General features: G+C 42.0%; 1 protein-coding gene across 1 annotated transcript in view; it reads left to right on the top strand.

Annotated features, from left to right (window-relative positions):
• The window catches only part of TDRD1 (tudor domain containing 1), a 106,586-nt gene extending 100,470 nt beyond the window's left edge, over positions 1–6,116 (top strand). Inside the window, exon 27 of the mRNA XM_089653094.1 lies at positions 2,961–6,116. Within this exon, the coding sequence (XP_089509220.1) occupies positions 2,961–3,005 (45 nt within the window). The 3' untranslated portion in view covers positions 3,006–6,116. The remainder of the gene's footprint in view (positions 1–2,960) is intronic.
• The last annotated feature ends 13,703 nt before the right edge of the window (positions 6,117–19,819 follow it).

Raw genomic sequence — 19,819 nt, 5'->3', positions numbered from 1 at the left:
TGCTTATACTTTTCAGAGGTCCGATATTGTTCTATGTACAATCCTTGTTTTAGTGATTGCATGTAATATTCTAATTTTCTGAGATTGTGGATTTGGGGTTTTCATGAGCTGTAAGCCATAATCATCACAGTTATGACAAATCACGGCTTGAACTATCTTGCTTTGCATGTAATGAGTCTATCTCATATATTAGTTTCACCTTTTAAGTTGCATTACTGAAATAAATGAACTTTTGCACGATATTCTAATTTTTCAAGTTTCACCTGTATAATGTCAATGACATGGCCTGCAAATAACCCCGACCTCAATCCAATTGGAAATCTATGGTGGAAATTAAAGAAGCAAATGGAGAAACAGAAAAAGGGCGCACCGACCTAGTGCATTATCATTTAAAATATTTATTGAAGATACAAAGTAAGTGTCATACTCACAATAGACATAAAAACACAGGCATGTCAAACTGAACAAGATGTATGATCCAAACAACATCTGAGTCAATACGATGGAACCCTGGATGACCAACTGGCTAACGCGTTTTGAGGACACAACCTCTTCCTCAGAGCTGTTGGTCTCAGATGTTGTTTGGATCATACATCTTGTTCATTTTGACATGCCTGGGTTATTATGTCTATTGTGAGTATGATACTTACTTTGTTTTTCAATAAATATTTTAAATGATAATGCACTAGGTCGGTGCGCCCTTTTTCTGTTTCTCCATTTGCATCTAGTGTATGTGGACCACCCCGGTCTGTTGAGGGCAGCAAGCAGTGCACATTCCAGAAAATTCCAGAACATTCCTCTTGGGTCTACTGAGTCCTTTCCCAGCGCAGGAGAAAAGTGTTTGTTGTGTTGGAAATGAAAGAAAACTGTCCATGACAAGGCTCCAACCTGCAAAGCTGATCTGACAACTGCAATAAGAGAAAGATGGAGCCGGATTGATGAAGAATACTGTTTGTCGATCGTTAAATTCATGCCTCAGAAAATTCAAGCTGTTATAAAAGGCAGAGGTGGTGTAACAAACTACTACTAGTGTACTGTAGTGTTTTTTCATGATTCCATAATATTTTCCTCAGAATTGAGTGATTCCATATTTTTTTCCTCTGCTTGATCTGCAAAAACAGTTGCAACTGACTATGGTTTTCTTTATTTTTTCTTTTTCTTTTTTAAGTGTTTTCAAAGCCAGGAGGTTGGAATGTTAAATGAAAATAGTGTTTTCTACACAAACCATTGAATGAACATTTCCCAAGAGTGGTGATTCCATGCTTTTTGCCAGGGGTTGTTAAAGTGTGTTACTTAAAAAGAAGCAAAGAAAACCCCTTCCCATTTCATGCTGTCGGCAAACACACCACATGGAAGAGAAGTGTCACAAGGCCTGAGAAAGAAAATAACTTCTTTACACAAAAAGTGAAAAAAGATCAGCAAAGCTTTATCAGTCAGAATACTGTAGCAAAAGTGATACAAAAATTTTACAAAGATGGAACTGCAACTATCTCACAGAGATGTCCAGGCCGTCCACTGAAGTTAACACCTTGACAAGGGCATCTTCTGATGAGAAATGTTAAAGGAAATTGCCATGCAGTTCGCTACAGAAGTAGAAAGCCAAACTGGGGTGATTGTTTCCCGTGAAACAATATGACCTACACTGCAGGGGAGTGGCATGCATGGGTGTTGTCCACGAAGAAAGCCTCTCCTAAAGCCCATGCACAAATAAAGCCTGCCTAGAATTTGCCACGGCCCATGCTGAGAAAGAAGATGACTACTGGGACTCTGTACTCTGGAGTGATTAGACCAAGATAAATGTTTTTGCAATTGATGGTTTCAAAACTGTATGGCATCGCAAAGGTGAGGAGTACAAAGAAAAATGCATGGTGCCTATAGTCAAACATGGTGATGGCAATGTCCTTTGGGGAATCATGAATTCACAGATGTCCTGCTCTATATTGAAAGAGTTGATGCTACCATCACTCCATGCCCTTGGTCGTTGTGCACTTTTCCAACATGACAATGATCTAAAACACACATCTAAGGCCATTGCTGCATTTCTGAAGAAGAACAGGGTGAAAGTGATTCAGTGCCAAGTATGTCTACTGATCTAAACCCAATGGAACACCTATGGGGGATTCTGAAGAGACAAGTTGAGCATTACTCTCCAGCCGGCATCCAGGCTTTCAAAGAGGTTGTTCTTGAAGAATGGAAAAAGATAGATGTTGCAATATGTCGCTAACTTGTTCATTCCATGCCTAGAAGACTTGGTGCTGTCCTTACAGATTATGGAGATCATACAAAATACTAGATGGAGTAGTTTTTGTTGTGGGTTGTATTCATTTTTGCATCAAATATTTTGAGTAAAACTGAAGATTTTGTAATGTAAGTTATATTATTAACTTTACTTTCATGTATGTTCTTTAAAACTCAGTTTTGTCAAAATTTTGGAAATTGTTTTTGTGTTCATTGACATAATGATTAAAATCTTACTTTTCAAAAGGGGTGTACTCATTTATTCTGAGCACTGTAGATGATGGTCTTCTACATATCATCTATAACAACTTGACAGCAAGACTTCAAGGCACAGTCCTACATACAACAGCCTACCAGCTGCCTCATAGAGCCCAGAGGAAGGGGGTGTCCTCTAAACCCCTGAAACGTATTAGCTATTTCTGTTTTTGAAAAATGTGAATATCTTACAATTGTCACTATGGTGCTCTGCGCTAAGCTTTTATTGTTCTCTGTGTCCCTGTTGGTGAAGTTTTTCATTACTTCTGGTCTTTGGAACACTTGTTATTGGAACGGGGAGTGAAGGGAAATCCTTTGAAGACATCTTATAGTCCTCTATTATTGTTAGATTTAGCTTGTAGTGTTGTAAGCAATAGAGTGCCACTCTCCTCTTGAGCCATGTTACCGTTGATTGTGTTGTTTGTCACTGTGTTCAGCTTCTAATTTTTTTTTCTGTTTTTGAACAGCTTGAGAAACTGGAGCTGCTTGTTGAAAAAATAATGTCGCAATAGATGTCAAAGGCGGTTGCACCAGCAAGAAGTTTCTTATAGTATTCACTTATTTTTCTAGTTTGGATTAAACAGCACATGTTCCTGTATGCTGCATCTTATTTCCTTTCCTGACTTTTTATAAACATGGTCATGCATTCGCTAGGCTTTTTGTCAGCTGCAGAGGTTTTGTATATATTTCATTTATAAGCACTTGACATTTTGATAATGTTTGCACTATTGTTGTATTGGAATTGGTGTGATTGCAGTAATGGTTTAACAGGTTAATCTGAGTGAAAATCAAAGTGACAGGTGGAGAAATAAATCACCCCCTTGCTTTTTTATCTCTTGAGGACTGTCGCTGCCGGATTCCCGCTATAATGCAAATAAAAGTTGCCAGTTAAAATTAATCTAGTTTGATGGAGCCAGTTCTGAGAATGTGCAAAACAAGCAGCAATTTGCTTAGCATTTAAGAAATATTAGGCGACTCCATTGTGATTAAAAAAAGCAAACTGAAGGCATGGTTTCAAAGAATGCAATTATTCTTTAACTGTTCCATGGCCCTCAAACTCTGCTGTATTGAAGAAAAATAGAGTACTGTCCATGATACTTTTTTTATTTGCACGAACATCCATCCAGTACTAATGGTTGGACCTTGCAGAAGGGGGCACACGCTGAAAGCTTGTTTTGAAAATTTGGATTATAATGCAAATAAAAAAAGTCATGGATAGTACTCAGTTGTTTCTGCTGCAAGCACCCTAATACAGCTGCAATCACTTCAAGGTTTATTGAAGGGGAAAACTTGCTGATTGTTCAGCATTTGAAACTTCCACAACTGTCAGATGCCGGCGTCCCTCACTGGGCTCTGTGGTTTTATCTGCCTGCCCCCACACCCTTGCAGCCCTTGTGCCTAGCTTGTTGCCCAGAGACTTTGTGGCCATTTGGCGCTTACTGTACGGCCTGTGGACCCACTGCTGTCAGCAGCCTGTGTTTTCCTCACATAGGCAAGGTGCTGGTAGCCCAGGTCAGTAAAAAAAAAAAATCTATTCTTTGGACTGTTCTTTAGTAGTTAAATGGCATAGTTTAGTTTTTCACACCCCCTTTTTTTTTCTGTGCTGGCCATACTTTTTTTTTCTTTCATCTTTTTATTTTTCGCAGATCCTGTATTACGGATTATATTGGTAGGAATATCAGATATAGCTCAAGTAATTTTTAAGCAGGCCATGGAGGACATACATTTTTCAATGTCTTGATTTGAAAAAATGGCTGTAAACGTGATCTCTAGCAGTCTACTATAGAGTGTATTTAGTCCAGTGCATGTTTGAAGCCTCTATCACCCGGAATTGATAGGTATCTTTTGTTAACTTTTAAATATCCTTTTGAGGGATATGATTAGTCCACCCAGAACTGTTCCAGAATGGCTGCATTTCATTAATTTGCCATAAAAAGTTACATTGGAAGAAATGCAATTCAATTCTTACATAATTTCTTTGTGTCCTTGAATTTTTTCTTCTTTAGAATGGGCACCGCCAATATTTGTTTAAGCTACATGATTGTTTAATTTAGCCAACTGCATCTTTCGTCTGAGACTCCTGTGACACTGCCTCCGCAGCTATGTTCCCAGCTTCCCCCTAATCCTAGCCTGTTTCACGTAGCCAGGCCATTTTGCGCTAGCTGAGTTAAAAGTTGATGGCACCATGAATGAGCAGCAAAGCAGTTTACACATTTTTGCCAGTCCTCCTCCTGTGAACCAGATCAGGGTGACACTCCTCTTTTGATTAGATGGAACTCTCTCTTTAAAGCGCCAGAAGAGCTAGGTTTATGATCTGACTTTTCCTTACGGACATTAGGTGATATAGTAAGTTCATCTCTCAGCCTCCAGCTTGTGATTGGGCAGCATCAGGCCGCTAAGTTAGTATGCCAGCTCCCATATAGTTCCCTCCCCGACCCAACCTGTCTCGGTTTAGTAGGAAACATTACTATGGGCCTACTAAAAATTCAAAGGGTCAGGACCTATGTCCTTCAATGTACTCGGAAGAAAAAGATTTTACAGATAGTACAGAAATCCCATTTTGTCCATCGTCCATTGAGACACAGAAATGTAGAAACATTTGGGACATCTAAAAGCAGTCCATCGCGAGCATGGGCTACAGCCACTGACAAGTCCAAGAAGAATTTGCGTACTGTCTGCATACTGAAGTATCAAATAGATCAACACATGAATCCCAGCCAGATGAGGTGAAAGGATAGCAAAAAATTAGGACTTTTTTTTTCTAGCAGAGCTGAATAAAAGGTATCCAGCCTCCTAGGACACTAGCAAAAACAGGGTCATGCTGGGTAGAGAAAGGGTTATACTCGGACTGGTTTATGTTTCTGTTTGCCAGTGTCTCTCAATGGACGATAGAGAAAATACACAACTGCATTAGTTCTTTTTGTTTAATTGTTTTGGATCCTTTTTTATTTGGCATTACATGGAGTACAATTGGAAGAGTGAGAGTCCTCAAGAGATACCAAAAATCTGGAAGATGAGATCATCAATCTCCACCCATATCAGACATTAAGGTGTTGGACTAAGCCTTTAAACTCTTGCAGCTATCTGTCATTATACTCTGGATTAGAGGCCATGGAAGAACAAATTAGAAGCTGCTTATCCAGAACAATTTTGTGTTGGAATGTGAACTGTGTGCCTTGTAGTTAGTTCTCTTCTATCATCCTGCAGATAAAAGTTTATTCAGAAGTTTGGGCGCCTTGGTCAAGTTACATGTTCTGTTGATCATGAAGGCAAACGTTAACATAACCTTTGCAAGGAACATCAATATAACAAAAGTCAAATTTGGATTCCCTGCAAGTACTTTGTAACTCGGGAAATCAGTGTGCAGGGCTAACAACATTGCTGTGGTTTCAGTGCAGCAAAGCTGTCAGCTGCTTTGTTTTCCTAAACATAAACTTTGCCTATTAATTTACAAAATCAACAAAAATGGTAATTTGACCAGAGCTGTCCAGTATCATGCTTGTTTTCATCTATCATTAATAAGTCTACATTATATTATATAACTCAAGTTGGAGAAAATCTGTTATTTGATGTATATTACAATCTGTAGGTTTCATTTTCTTTTCATTAAAATGTTCCATGTATCACTTGTTTATGGTTTTGTATGTTTGAGTTATAAAGTTTGATTATTCATGTAGATACAACCGATGCCAGACATATATTCTATGATTTACATACCTGAGCATGCATGTTTAGATAAATGAAGTTGATAAAGAGAAGGTGTTAACAGTAGTGACATGCTGAATGATGATGGAAGAGGCAGTAGTAAGGTTCACTTATAGAAGGAGCCTCTCTGTTGCTGTGCCTTGGCAGCACAAGGTATAAAGCTCGCCAGTATATTCTTCACCTGAGTTATCATCATGAGCTGAGCAGCTAGTTAATGTTGGAAGGGGGGGAGCAAGGAGAGCTCAACTGCAGAGTTGCTGGTGGGAGATGGGAGAGTTGAGCTGCGGAGCCACTGTTTGGAAGGAGAGGGAGCAGGAAAAGCTGTTCTATGAGGCATTGTTGAAACATCTCTACTCTGCTGCTGCGTTGCATAGAGCCACATTAAACTCCATTCTCCGTAGTGTTCCTGCAGCCTCCTCTTCTGACTTGGCCACGTCTGGCCTTACCCTACACCTGTTACCATCAGTTGGGTTCTAGACACAGAGGGGACAGTCCCACTGTTCGGAGTGTCAACATCGCACACTCTACTAACAGCATGTCTACTGATGTGGCTGCTGTCTGCATCCTGGAGTCTGTGCCCTATTCAGTCTTCCTTAGCTCCATCGGACGTGGCTGGTTCCTTTGCCTTGTATAAGGAAGTTTTTACTTCAGGCATGCATGGGTCAAATAGCACAGATGTTTGCTGACTGAAAGCAGAGGCCACAAGTGTGCTCCAGCACTTTCCCCCACATATTCAGTATCAAATCTGCATGTGGCCTCTGAGCCATCAGTCACCGTGACTGTATGATTCTTCAGTCTCTTCCGGACAAACTCACTCCTGAGAAGTCAGTCTTCTGCTCTCACTCCCAAATTTAAAGATATGATTTTGGAACTTATTAACACAGTATGTACAATGTTGAAGCTGAAGAATCAGCCCATTGCTTCTACTAGTGCTGTTCCTTGATCCTAGACCTTTCAAGTTTAACTGCTGTTTCAAGTTTTTCTTTATGGAATCATAACGCTTTTAATCCTTGAACCCATTTCAGCAGGATTTTGGTAAAAGGTGGGCTGCCCTCCTGTGTGGATCCGGCACTGTGCTGTCATAAGAAACCACCATCCTGGTGGAGTTCCATGTCTATCAAGCTGTCTAGTCAAGCTCTTAGACAAATCTTCCGCATGAAGATGCACCCCCCGGACACTTGGAAAGCTTGCATTGCAGTTGCTTGGGTGTGAAGGGTGGTTTTTATAAGCTAGAAGCTGGAGTTTCACTCCTGGATCATCCCTTTGAACCATTCTGTGCCACCTCACTGATTGGCAGATCCTCAGGTAGCCCTAGTGGGTCTTTTTGAACAAGATGTCATTGCTCTAGTTTCTGTGGCAGAACAGTTTCAGGGCTTTTACTTCAGCCTGTTTGCTGTTCTGGCCCATCCTGTATATGAAAACTGTGAATGTCTTTCCACTTTAGAAGTTCTGTATGGAATTCACCTGGCCAGTCATTGCCTCCCTTCAACAGAGAGACTTTCTGGTATCTCTGGACATCAAGGGCGTGTATCTACATGTGCCTATCTTTCCAGCACACTAGCGATATTGTATGCCTTTTGCACTGTTTGTGGCACTGCCATTCAGCCTTTCTTCTGTGACTCAGGTGTTCACCAAGACTACTTGCCCTACAAACCCTGGCTGACTGGTCAAGTGGCTTAGAAGAGATCTTGCAACTGCTGAAGTTGATCCCTTGGCCATAGAACATTTGGAGGAAACTGTACAACATAGTGTACAATTATGTTGGGCTGCCAGAGGTTTCCCTTCTCACTTTCCTCATGGGTCTCCTGAGGTTACTGGTTAAAGTGTTTGGCTTTGGAACCTGCATCTAAGGATAAAAGGTCTCTTTGGGTCCGTTCTGGATATCATTATCACAGAAGCTACTAGTTACACATGTGCCTCCTATTGATCAATCAGCACGGACTCTTTGGGACAACATGAATTGATCTTTGAGACATTACAGGAATTCAAATGGGTCTTGAACGTTTAAAATTCATTGTTGAAACTGACTAGGTCTAATTGTAGTCTCTTTAAAAATGTGCCCAGTTTCCTTACAGACCTCTACAATGCAACCTTCTGTCATCATTTGACAAGTCGATTCAGGCTCTGGATAGATCCTTCCTATCTTTTTAAAGATCTTAACAATGGATACCAGCCTGTCTGACTGGGGAGGTGTCATGGGCATCCTGTCAGTGCAAGGGGTCATAGTCATTGTAGGAATCTCATCTCCCCATCAACATCCTACAGCTTCGGGTGCTTTGTCTCCAGTGTTGGACTGTCCTGCCAGAGTATTATGCAGTCTGGGTTTAGCTGGACAACACAATGGTGGTGGTGTACATCAATGGTCAGGGAGGAAGCAGAAGCTATGGCAAGGGAAGTAGAGCAGAACCTTTCCTGTGCAGAAGGTTTTGTCCCAACCTTGTCAGACATGTAAATTTTGGGTGTAGACAATTGGCAGGCATACATTTGCAGCCGGCAGCTCCTGGACCCAGGGGAGTGGTCCCTACACCTGGAAATATGTTCTAGGACCTTAGTTGCAGGTGATGGATTCCAGATAATATTCTTTCCTTCAGATTCAATAACAAACTAGACAGGTTTGTCTCCGGATAGGAGGATCCTCTAGCAGAAGCAGTGAACATTTTGGTGGCTTTGTGGGATCAGTACAACTTGAACTTTCACCTTGAAAATCCTTCTTCTGCTTCTCAGGATCAAATTGTAGATCATTCCCTGTGATCCTCATTGGATCGGACTGACCCAGGTGAATGTGGTACGCCAACCTGGTAAGACTCCTATCAGATGCTGCATGGGCTCTACTAAATCCTCAGGTTCTTCTGTCCCAAGGGTTAATTTACCATCTTGCTTCATAGACTCTGAGGGACAGAGGCATATTTCAGTCTGATTAAAAGCTAAGGAATCTACTTTTCACATGGTCTATCATCGAGTATGAAAGGAATACTGTAAATCTCTTGGTGTGAGTCTCTGGGCTTCCACCCCAAGAGCTTCCCCATGAGACAGATTCTCTATTTCTGCAGCAATTGGTCTGGACCAATGTCAGCACCAAAGGTCAGGTATTTGTCCTTTCCATTCTGATCATTGGCTTCTCACTCTCTGATGAAGACCATTGTACAGGGCTGTCCCATGTAACGGCCCCATCTCTTCCCCAGTGACTCCATGGAATTTTGTTTTCTCTGTGCTTAACAAAAACACTGTTTGATCCCATTAGAGACTTTCCTCTCTCTACTCTCACCCACAGGATGGTGCTCTGCGAGACGATTGTCTTGACTGGTGGTTTTATCCTGCCCTGACCTTATCTTTCTAGCCCTTTTTTTTTCTGCATAGAAACAAGGTAGAGGCCCAGAACTTCCTTCTTGCATAAGGTAGTTTCTTCCTTTCACCTCAACAAAGGCATTGTTCTTTCATCCCTCTGTATGGCTCCAGTTCATCAAACAGAAATTTCCCTCCACTGTCATTTGTCTTTTCAGTAGCTATCACCTGTTTTGTTACAAGGCTGCGGTAAATCCAGGATGGGTGCCTTTTAAACATCCCTCCAAAGGGTGCTGAGAATCTATTTAGCCTCTTAGGGTGGTTGGTTGTAACCTACCACCTCTCCTGTGGTCGCGGCTTTAAGACAAGGGCACCAGTTTTTGACATTGGTGCCATTTTACTTCATCGGTGCACACAACTGTGCCTACACAATCTTCAAACCATCTCCCTAATACCCCTGCACATCCCTGGCACTCACTGCTCTTAATGAGTTTGCGCCCTACCTCTACCTCTTTTTGGATGCATCTTTTGACAGCAGATCCCCTCTCTCCTCCATTGGCACAGCAATCTCACTGTGTTACCTGCGTTCACAGCAGCCTACTGTGCCTGGCATCAAGAATTTATTCTCCTTAGTCACATCAAAAGAGGTTATGATTACCTCATTTCAATATTTCAGAGCATGGCAGATCTTAAGTGCAAAGGGAAAAAGGCTGAGATGGTCTTGCTAGGTCAGGCTCAGCTCATTGCTCCAATGAGGGCATTAATTTATATACATCGGGCCCTAATACCCTTTATTGTAATAGTTGTCCCTGATTAGACTCCCTAACTTCTACTGGCCATTCTGCTCGCTCTTCTGCCACACAAATTTCCTCATTTTTATCCAGAGAAGAGTATTCTGCCAAAATATCAGATGTCATAGGCAGAATCTCAGGCCCCGTAGAGGCACTTTTTATAGCAGGGGTCACAACGGTGCCCCTTTGACCTCCCCTCTTGAATCGGTCTTTCACTTTGTCTCTGACGTGTTAACTTGAGAAGGAGTTAGGAGCTGAGGATGGTCATCCTCAGAGAAATCAGATCAGGATGACACACCAAGGTTATGGATACAATTGCTACCCTTATTGATGCTGTATGCAGATGTTTAGCGTTAGAGCAGCCTGAGATCTCTCACTACAAGGTTTCCAATATGGCGTCACTTCAATTGCAAAAACAGCTAGGATTTTCCTTGTCAATTCACTGACGGTGTATCTTCTATATGTGGACTGGCCTTCCAAACTCTTTGCTCAGCAAAATCCTCTTGTAATGTTTGCTGCAAAAGAGGCAAGTTCTAGATTCTGAGGTTACAGACCCTCTGTAAAGCTCCTTTTTCCTTAGTTGGCCCACCATGCCTACCTGCAGTTGCTTCTAGGTCAATCTGTCAATACCATTTTTGTGTGAATAAAACACACAAATTCAAGTTCCATCATAACGTATGCCTAAGTCCATATTCAGTTAGAGCTATTACATATGACCTTATGGTGCTGTGTGAATGGCTTGGTGGACTCTCTTCATCAGATATCCTAGGGCAGTGGTCGGCAAGCCGTGGCTCGCGAGCCACATGCGGCTCTTTACACGCTTTAATGCGGCTCTTGTGTGCCGGGCGCCCGCTCCCCTCCCTCCTCTCGAGCGGCAAGGAATCTGCAGCGTAATCCAAAAAAAAACAGCGCACTCAAATGCAATGATTGGCCAGTCTCGCTGCCACTCACATCCTGATAGCCAGTGATTGGCTGTCAGGATGTGTGTAGGCGGGGCAGCGTGACGAACGTGAGAGGAGCTAGGCTCCTCTCACAGTCCGCCCTGAAGGCCGGAACGGCGCGGGAACACGGCGAGAGGAACGCGCGGAGCAAAGGTAAGTGAATTGACACGGGGGACTTGGCTTACTACTACTATATGGGGGATGAATTACTATAGGGGGGATGAATTGCTATGGGGGATGAATTGCTATGGGGGATGAATTGCTATGGGGGATGAATTGCTATGGGGGATGAATTACTATGGGGGATGAATTACTATGGGGGATGAATTACTATGGGGGGGATGAATTACTATGGGGGATGAATTACTATATGGGGGATGAATTACTATATGGGGGATGAATTACTATAAAAACTTATTGAAACTAAAAACAGTGTACCATCCTATGTATTTTCAGTTTTAAAAATGTGGCTCTCAAAATAAATTTCAATCGTGGGTTTTAGCGAGATTTGGCTCAGTTGAAAAAAAAGGTTGCCCACCACTGTCCTAGGGAAATATTTTCTCTATCCATTTAGGCAGGATCCTTTTATCTTAAATGCTGGTTAACTGAACTCCCATGTAAGAAGTGTCTTACCCTTTGAAGGTGAAAACCTGTTTGTACTTCCTTGGATAAATACATCAAAGGGTATAAGTATTGCTATACCTCAGTGAAAAAGGCTGCCACCTCCACTAGTAGGTACTCTATTCTCAACGCCTGAAAGGTTCCTTCTGCCCCCCTCAGCCTTCTAGATTCAAATCTGTGTTAGGAACATACTTTTACATAAAGACATGGCTCTCCAAACCAGCCAAAGCTAGTTCCAAGGCTTCTTCCAATTGAGTCTGTTTATACCCGCCTGCCCATTGGGATCGATGGACCGTCCGATCAGGTCCGCTTGCAAAGCTGTGAACATGGCTTTACCTGGGTATTTCTTCAGATCTGTGCACTAAGCCAGCATGAAACTTTGGCTCTGTGCAAAAGTTTCCTGTAGTAAAAAACAGTGATTTCCTCAGTTCTTGCATAGGGTGACTGGTCCATTCTCCGCCGCTCCTGTAGTGGATGGAGCTGCTGGATCTCTTCCATAACTCTGCTCTTTGCACAGGCTACATACACCACAGTGATGAGGTTTTTTTTCACCTAATTTGTTTTTTTTCTTCAAGAAAGGTGGTAAAGTTTAGTGGGTGAGTTCTGGAAGTTCACCTTTAGGTTACTCCACTTTGCATGAATATATTAAAAAGAAAACTTTAAAAGGTGTGCAGATTCTCTTTAAAATTTACCTTTGTAATAGTAGTGTTCCCATATCAGTCAGGCTATCAGTAAGGAGTCTTGTCCTATGTTACAGGCGTCTACAAGCTGCAATATCACCTCTGTGTTCTCTTTTCATATGTTTATACATGTCACATACACAAACAGGAGAGCAGTCCTCTCTGCTGCTGTATAAATAAGTGAGCTGCCTTCGAGGTGGTCCAGGTGTTTCACATTATACATTTCATACAGATAAAATGGAAACTAGCTTTGATATATGACCATAAACACTACACCATCCATTTATCTTGGGTGATGTGTTCATCTTGTAATATACATCTCATGTCACAGCGATTACAATGTCTTTCTAACCTTAATATCTTTAAAATGGAAAATAGCCCTCTAAAAGTTTAGTGCAACATTGCGGTGCGAACATTGCCCAGAGGAGCAAGGAAGACCATGTGCTAGAGTCCTGCAGCAGGTCCCATAGATCAAGTAGAGCCGGTATGGGGACAATGAATTGGACTGCAGCTCTAAGTACAGTACAGTTTTGTTTTTTCTAAATGTTATCCCCTTGGAGCGACTTAGTTTTGTATGCTGGAGACACAACATTAATAGGGGAGATCTTTTCATAATGATAATTTCCCTCTCAGACAGTTGTTATTGGAACAAACTATTGAAAAAAGAGTAAACTGTGGCAAAGGGAAAAGCGAATAGAATTCTAAGATTCATCACCAGAGGAGTTACCAGCAGGAGGAAGGAGGTCCTGATCCTCCTTTATAGATTTTTAGTTAGATCTCATTTAGATTACTGTGTCCATTTCTGGAGATATAAACTTACAAAAAGATATTGATAAGCTAGAACGAGTCCAGAGATGTGGATCAAAAATGGTGAAAAGGTCTGGGGGATAAAACATATCAGGAGAGAATTTAGGAACTTAATATGTGCAGTCTGGAGGAAAGAAGGGAATGGGGAGACATGACTGATTACATTAAGGCCTAGTTCACACAGGCATTAAAAGCAGATATTTGAGGGGCATTTTTAATTCTCCTCAAATGCCTATGCCAGGCATGTCCAAAGTCTGGCCCGCGGGCCATTTACGGCCCGGGGGTCGGTTTAATACGGCCCTCCAACAGCCCTCCCTGGTCTGTGTAATGTGGCCCTCCCACGGCCCTCCCTTCTATGGCAGACAGTCTTCTGCTTGAGAGCAGAGGGCAGTGCGCATGCCTGACTGCGGCGCGTTCTCCCTGGTCTGTGTAAATGCGGCTGTCGCACGGCCCTCCCTTCTGTGGCAGACAGTCTTCTGCTTGAGAGCAGTGCGCATGCGTGACTGCGCCGCACTGGGAGCGACAGAGGGCGGTGACGTCAGGGCCGGGCTTCCAGCGTGAAGTGCGTTTCTCTTCCCCTTCCGGCTGCCGAGCAGAGACTTCAGCTCCAGCTACCTTTTTCACCCTTCACATTAGTGCAGGTAAGTTTTTTTTAAATTTATTTTCAATACATTGTGAAAACTCAGCTGTCAGTTGATCTTAATGTTATGAAATGAAAAGTATGTCGTTTGCAATTAACTTGGCATAAAATAATTTATTTGCATTTAATTGGAATGGTTCAAAGAATGTTCGGAAAAATGTTCGGCCCTCCACCATGTTCACTTCATCCAATCTGGCCCTTTTTGAAAAAAGTTTGGACACCCCTGGCCTATGCAAATGATACTATGGGGAGCACACAGTGCTGTTCACATTATCAAAACATGAAGCGTTAGCGTCGCTTCAATATTGAAGCCTCGAGTGTGAAGGAGTTTGAAGCCTTTTAATGCCTCCCATTCAAGTCTATGGTGATGCTCCTCAAACGTGCTGGCAGACATTTTAAGTGCGGTTGCGTCGTGGTAATAACATTACAGTTAATTATAGGCATTTGTTGTGCAGTTTTAATGCTTATAAAACGCCTCAAACCCAGGCATAGGGCGTTTGAGGAGTGTTTTTAACACTTGTAATATACCAGTCTAATGCCCATACTAAAGCTCATTAATGCTTGTCTAACACCCATACTAATGCTAATAGGAGCGTTTTTTAAGAGTTAGCAATTTATTCAAGTGTGAACAAGTCCTAAGGGGGTAAATATGGTTCAGGAGAACAAGCTTTTCAGTATCAAGCTAAGACAAAGAACACGGTGACATGACTTCAAACGAACAGTTCAAAAATAATCTTAGAAAGTAATATTTTACCAAAAGAGCAGTTGATGCTTGGAATAGACTTCCAGTGGAGATAGAATGGGGTAGACTTGATGGACCACTTGGTCATTTTTCTGTCATCACTATTCTATGTTTCTAATGGGTGTCTCCTAAGGAATATTTCCCCTCTATTTCTGTTCTGATGTCAAAAATGTTGTATATCCCATCTCTTTGACTCTGACAGTAGTGACCAGAACAATTAGAGGGTTGACTCTCCCTAGCGGGTACACAGCAATGAAAATGTGACAGAGGGTCCAACATTCCATACCTCGAATACTAAAAAGAAAAGGTTTTGCCTATAGATACTTTTCATTTGCAGAGTTTTGTGTGTATATGTTAGGTTGTAACATGTATGGAGAATACTGGGCCAAAAGTAAGATGAAAAATGAATAACCCATTAAAAGATAAACCAAAAAAAGTTTTGCTGAAATGTTTATCTTTAATCTGTAGATTTCTTATTTGCACATCACAGGACACAGAGGACTTTATATTCATGACTTTGGGTTATGCTGCCACCTTAGGGTGAATGAACACTGGCCAAAAAAAAAAAAAAAGATTTGAAACCCCATCCACGCATAACACTCCCAGCTCAGTGAAACCTCAATTTTTAGCTAGTGTCCCTAGGTCATGTGTGTGCCCACATATGTCTCTGATGATCCCCTTTCAGGGGTTTATTTCCTGGATTTCTGGCCTATTTATTATACCTCTGCTAGAGGAGGGCTTTGTTTGAATCGGTCACTACATCCAGATGGCCAAGCAGGACTGTACCCGGACCCCACATACGAACAGGGGGATGGCCTATAATGTTGCTTGATGGTGCTGGATCCTGCAGGCAGCAATCCAGTGACCTTTTTGGCAGGATGCTTTACAGGTCCAGGGTAGTGATCTCCCTGGAGAGGTGTTGAGGCCCGCACACTGTGAAGATTAAAGATTGGGCCTTCTGGCCCTACATTAGGACTGATGAGTGTGCTGATATGGTGGAACTTGTGGCTGCCTTACCCAAGAAGTGTTCCCTATGTGGTGGGCTATAAGGCCAGTTTTCTTTGTGGAACAATATACAGCACTGATTGACTACAATAAAGGTGGCCTGGCACATGCATAAAGAGAAGTGCGCAGAAAAACAAAAGCCATTGACTCCTGGTAAACCACAACACAGAGCATCTCCATGATTTCAGCTGCACAACTGCAGTAGCCTCTAGTTGCCAGGTCTATTGGAATACTTGTCTACAACTTTTGTGCCAAGAAGCAAATTTGAGGGGCTGTCCTTTAAGGGTGAAGGCTTGTTTGAACCATCCTTGGATGCCTTCATCCAGAGGGGGACTGTGGGAAAAAGCACTCTCTTTACCCCTAATGAGGAAGGTGATAGGTCAGAAACTGATGAAACCTTTGAAATTCAATAAGGGTTTCTTTCATAAGCAACAGGACTCTGCAAAAGCCTGCATCCCAGTTCTGTAAGAAGAACTGGACCCCCTAGTCATCCAGTTCTGGATACATAGCCTACTTACAGTGAAGGGCGTCCCCACTTGCTAGTGGGGTTGTAAAAGGAACACAGCAGGGCGCCAGGTCAGCGTCACGGTATCTGTCAATAATGCCAGCTATCCGGGCGGCGCTCACGAAGAGACACCGTGGACTCCCATCCCCAGCGGGTCTCCTGTTATGCCCTGCAGCTATTGTCCGCTCCACCACCCTGGAGAGAGCTGTCTGCACATTGTACTGACTCAGGATGCTGACCGTGGAGGGTTTTTTTTTGGTTTTGTTTTTCACAAATTCTATAGAAAGATAACATCAGGACAGAATGTAGGAGAGCTCAGCCCACCATTAGGCACTCAGAGACTGTACAGATCACATGTAAAAAGTCTCTGATACAAATAAACGTTTAGTACATGAACCAAGCCATCCCCTTCCCTTGGTTACACCACCTCTTCATTACATTTTGTACTTGCTTGTTTGTAGGTGGCCAAATACTTATTTTCCACCATAATTTGCAAATGATTCCCAAATCGGTCAATGTGATTGTCTGGATTTTTTTTCTCCTTTTGTCTCTCATAGTTGAGGTCTACCTATGATGCCAATTACAGGCCTCTCTCATCTTTTTAAGTGGGACAACTTGCACAATTGGTGGCTGACTAAATACTTTTTTGCCCCACTGTATGTGATTGCTATGACCAATTATAGCAGTCACATGGTACCAGTTTAACGCTAGCAATATTCTTCTGTGTCCATTGGACATAGCAGTCACAGGAGGGGTGCGCTCATGATCCGAAAGAGGCGGAATCACTTATATATACGTGACTGTGCCTTCAGCTGCCTCCCTGCCACAGTAAATGTACTGTGGCGGGACAGCAAGTGGTAAAAATTAGTATGTTGAAGGGGGGAAGGGAGAAACTAGAGGAAGCAAAATATAAGCAGATTAAACTTCAGTTTCAGTGCCCGGTCATACTGGTGCAATTTTAGGTGCGATTTGCGAATTGAAATTACATCTAATGAATGTCATTGTCTTAACAGATGCGATTTGCTTCAGCGCAATTCTTGCATTACTTTTTCTGCAGTTTTGTTATGATTTCACATTCATAGAATATAATGGAAATCGCACTGCAAATTGCAAGAAATCGTTGAAGATCTTCAGAAGTATCAATAAAGTCTTCAGAAATCACACCTGATATCACGCTGAAATTGCACACAAACTGCGTGATTTAAATCGCAGCTGTGTGACCGATGACTTAAATAGTAAGTTTATTTTCAGAGTCATGGTTATGTTATGTGGCCTCTTTAGATGCAAATAGCTAGGTGGGATTATTGCAACAATCCACCTATTGATGTGCACAGTTGGTTAGCTTTAGGGGTGTTTATACTTATCAGTATAATTAATCGTGTGATTTAACCTTCTACTATACTTTCGTCATGCTACAGTGAGTGACATTAAAGGCGTTTTGGTGTACAAGAAATCCTGACAGAAATCGCAGATTATCAGAGGTACTCGAGGAAACTACTTGGAGCTCATAGAAATAATTGCTGCTGCACATCAACAAATAATCAGAACAGAAAATTAGCTAAAATTCAATGATAATAAAGATCAAATAAATTTGTGTTCACTGTAAATTGTCTAACTACCAGCTGAAGTGAAAAGACGGAACCTGGAAGTGCCTACTCATACTTCCAGGTTGTTTCTAGGACATTTGAGGAGTCCTGTATCACAGGCCTCTATAGGTATAATCCTGGCTAAAATAATACGATATACATATGACACCGTCTGTCATTTTGTAGTTTTTGTTTTTGTTTTTTTTAATTCCACCTGTAACTTATCTTTATCTTTTGATCCTGCCATTGGATTCATTATCTTTCCCTTTCAAGTAACAGAGTGATAACAGTTTGCAGTAAAATCATGCAGCAGCAGTTTCCCTCAGTGGATAGGGGAGTCCTATATGACAGTTTTAAATGGACCTTAGAGTGGTTGTGAACTTCTGAAATTAAACATTAAGAGTACATCCCTCTATAGTGTGTCCTAGCTTCAATCCAAAGCACCAAGTGTGATTTCTGTCTCGTCTCTATTCCCTCTGCTATCTGCATTAAACACTTCTGATAGGTTATCTCGGCGCCACAGAATCTAGGGAGACAGCCCGCTCCCCTCCAGCACACAGACGGTGATTGACAGGAGAGTGGCCACCTTGAGTAAAGTTCCATGTCCACTTTACCTCTTGAAAATAATAGATTCTGTCTGGCTTGGTTGGAATCAAAATTTTAAGCAAATAAACCTTTAATTGGGAACTTCTTGCATTAGAAAGCATAGGAGTACTTCAGAATACTTGGAGAAAATTCTTTGCATCTGATCATGTGATTTCTGTTGAAAAGAATGATCAGAGTAGATTGACTAAAGCTGGCCATAGATTGATCGAATCTCGGACCATTCAGCAGGGTTTGGCCAGGATTCGAACCATCTATGGGCAGGCAGGTTGTACTGAAGGTGATCCATCAATTGACTTCTGTACAACCAGCCTGTCTTTATTTTTTTGTATGCAATCGCTGCCGGTGGCTATAGCTGCCAGAAGTGATTATTGTGTTCTGCCGGCTGGGAAGACTCTCAGCTGGCACAACGAAAGGCATTCAGTGTTCATGGGGGGAGCAAGCGATTTTCTTTCCTTCCGCCCATAGTGGAAGGAACAAAAATTGTGACATCTATGGCCTGCCTAATCCTTAAATTCCACAGAGATCATGTGACCACTGGCCTTGGATTACGGTTATGAAAGGAGCACTGGAGAGAGCCTGCAGCAACAGCTTTTCTTTCAGTAAAGTTAAGTATTTCACCCCTTCTCTTTATTTATCCATCCTAGAAAGGCTGTGAACAGATCTTTTATATTTCTTCTTTTTTTTTTTTTTTAACAATACAGGTTCACAGTGCTATTTTTTAGGATGTTTTTAGGAGGGGACAGACTGTATAGCAGGCTGCTAGCGGAACGTTTTATCATTGCATCAAGGACGCATAGAGGCAGGGTAGCAGACATCTGGGACGTACGAACACCACTTTTACTGACTGGTGTCACCACCTGAAGATTGGGGAGAACACGATGTATGACTGGTGTCACCGCCTGGTTGTTGGGGAGGCCAACGAAGAATGGAAAAAGACAAATCGTCACCCCTACAAGTTGGTGAGAGGCCACTGGCCAAACCCTTCACACCATATTAAGGAGAAATAGAATTGTCTGCTTGAGACACAGTACAGGCACCTATACCCAGGTTCAGGGGAACTATCTGACCTCTTCAACGCCAGATTTAGGCACCAACATACTAGACAGTAGGGGAAAGTTTTGACAAAGACTGTCAAGCTATTCCCTTAGCATTGCCCTTAGACAAGACCTTTCTAAGTATAGGGTTTAGGGGGAATTTTCTGTTTGCTTACTACCAGCTATATACCCTTTTTGCTTTTATTTTACATATGTGTTTGAGGGGTTATTGCCGTTTCCACTTATGTGGTTATTGTAGTATATATCTTTGCAATAAATATCTCCTATTCAGCCAGGGTGTGTCAGAGAAGCCTGGTAATGCTTAACTACTTGTCCTCTGGAAGGTTTTAAATCATTTTTTTTCCTTCACTATCATAAGTA

This window comes from Staurois parvus, unplaced genomic scaffold (genome assembly GCF_062004578.1).
Source record: "Staurois parvus isolate SC_StPar_1 unplaced genomic scaffold, SC_StPar_1.0 ptg000697l, whole genome shotgun sequence".
NCBI lineage: Eukaryota > Metazoa > Chordata > Amphibia > Anura > Ranidae > Staurois > Staurois parvus.
This window is presented reverse-complemented; position numbering and strand designations above follow the sequence as displayed.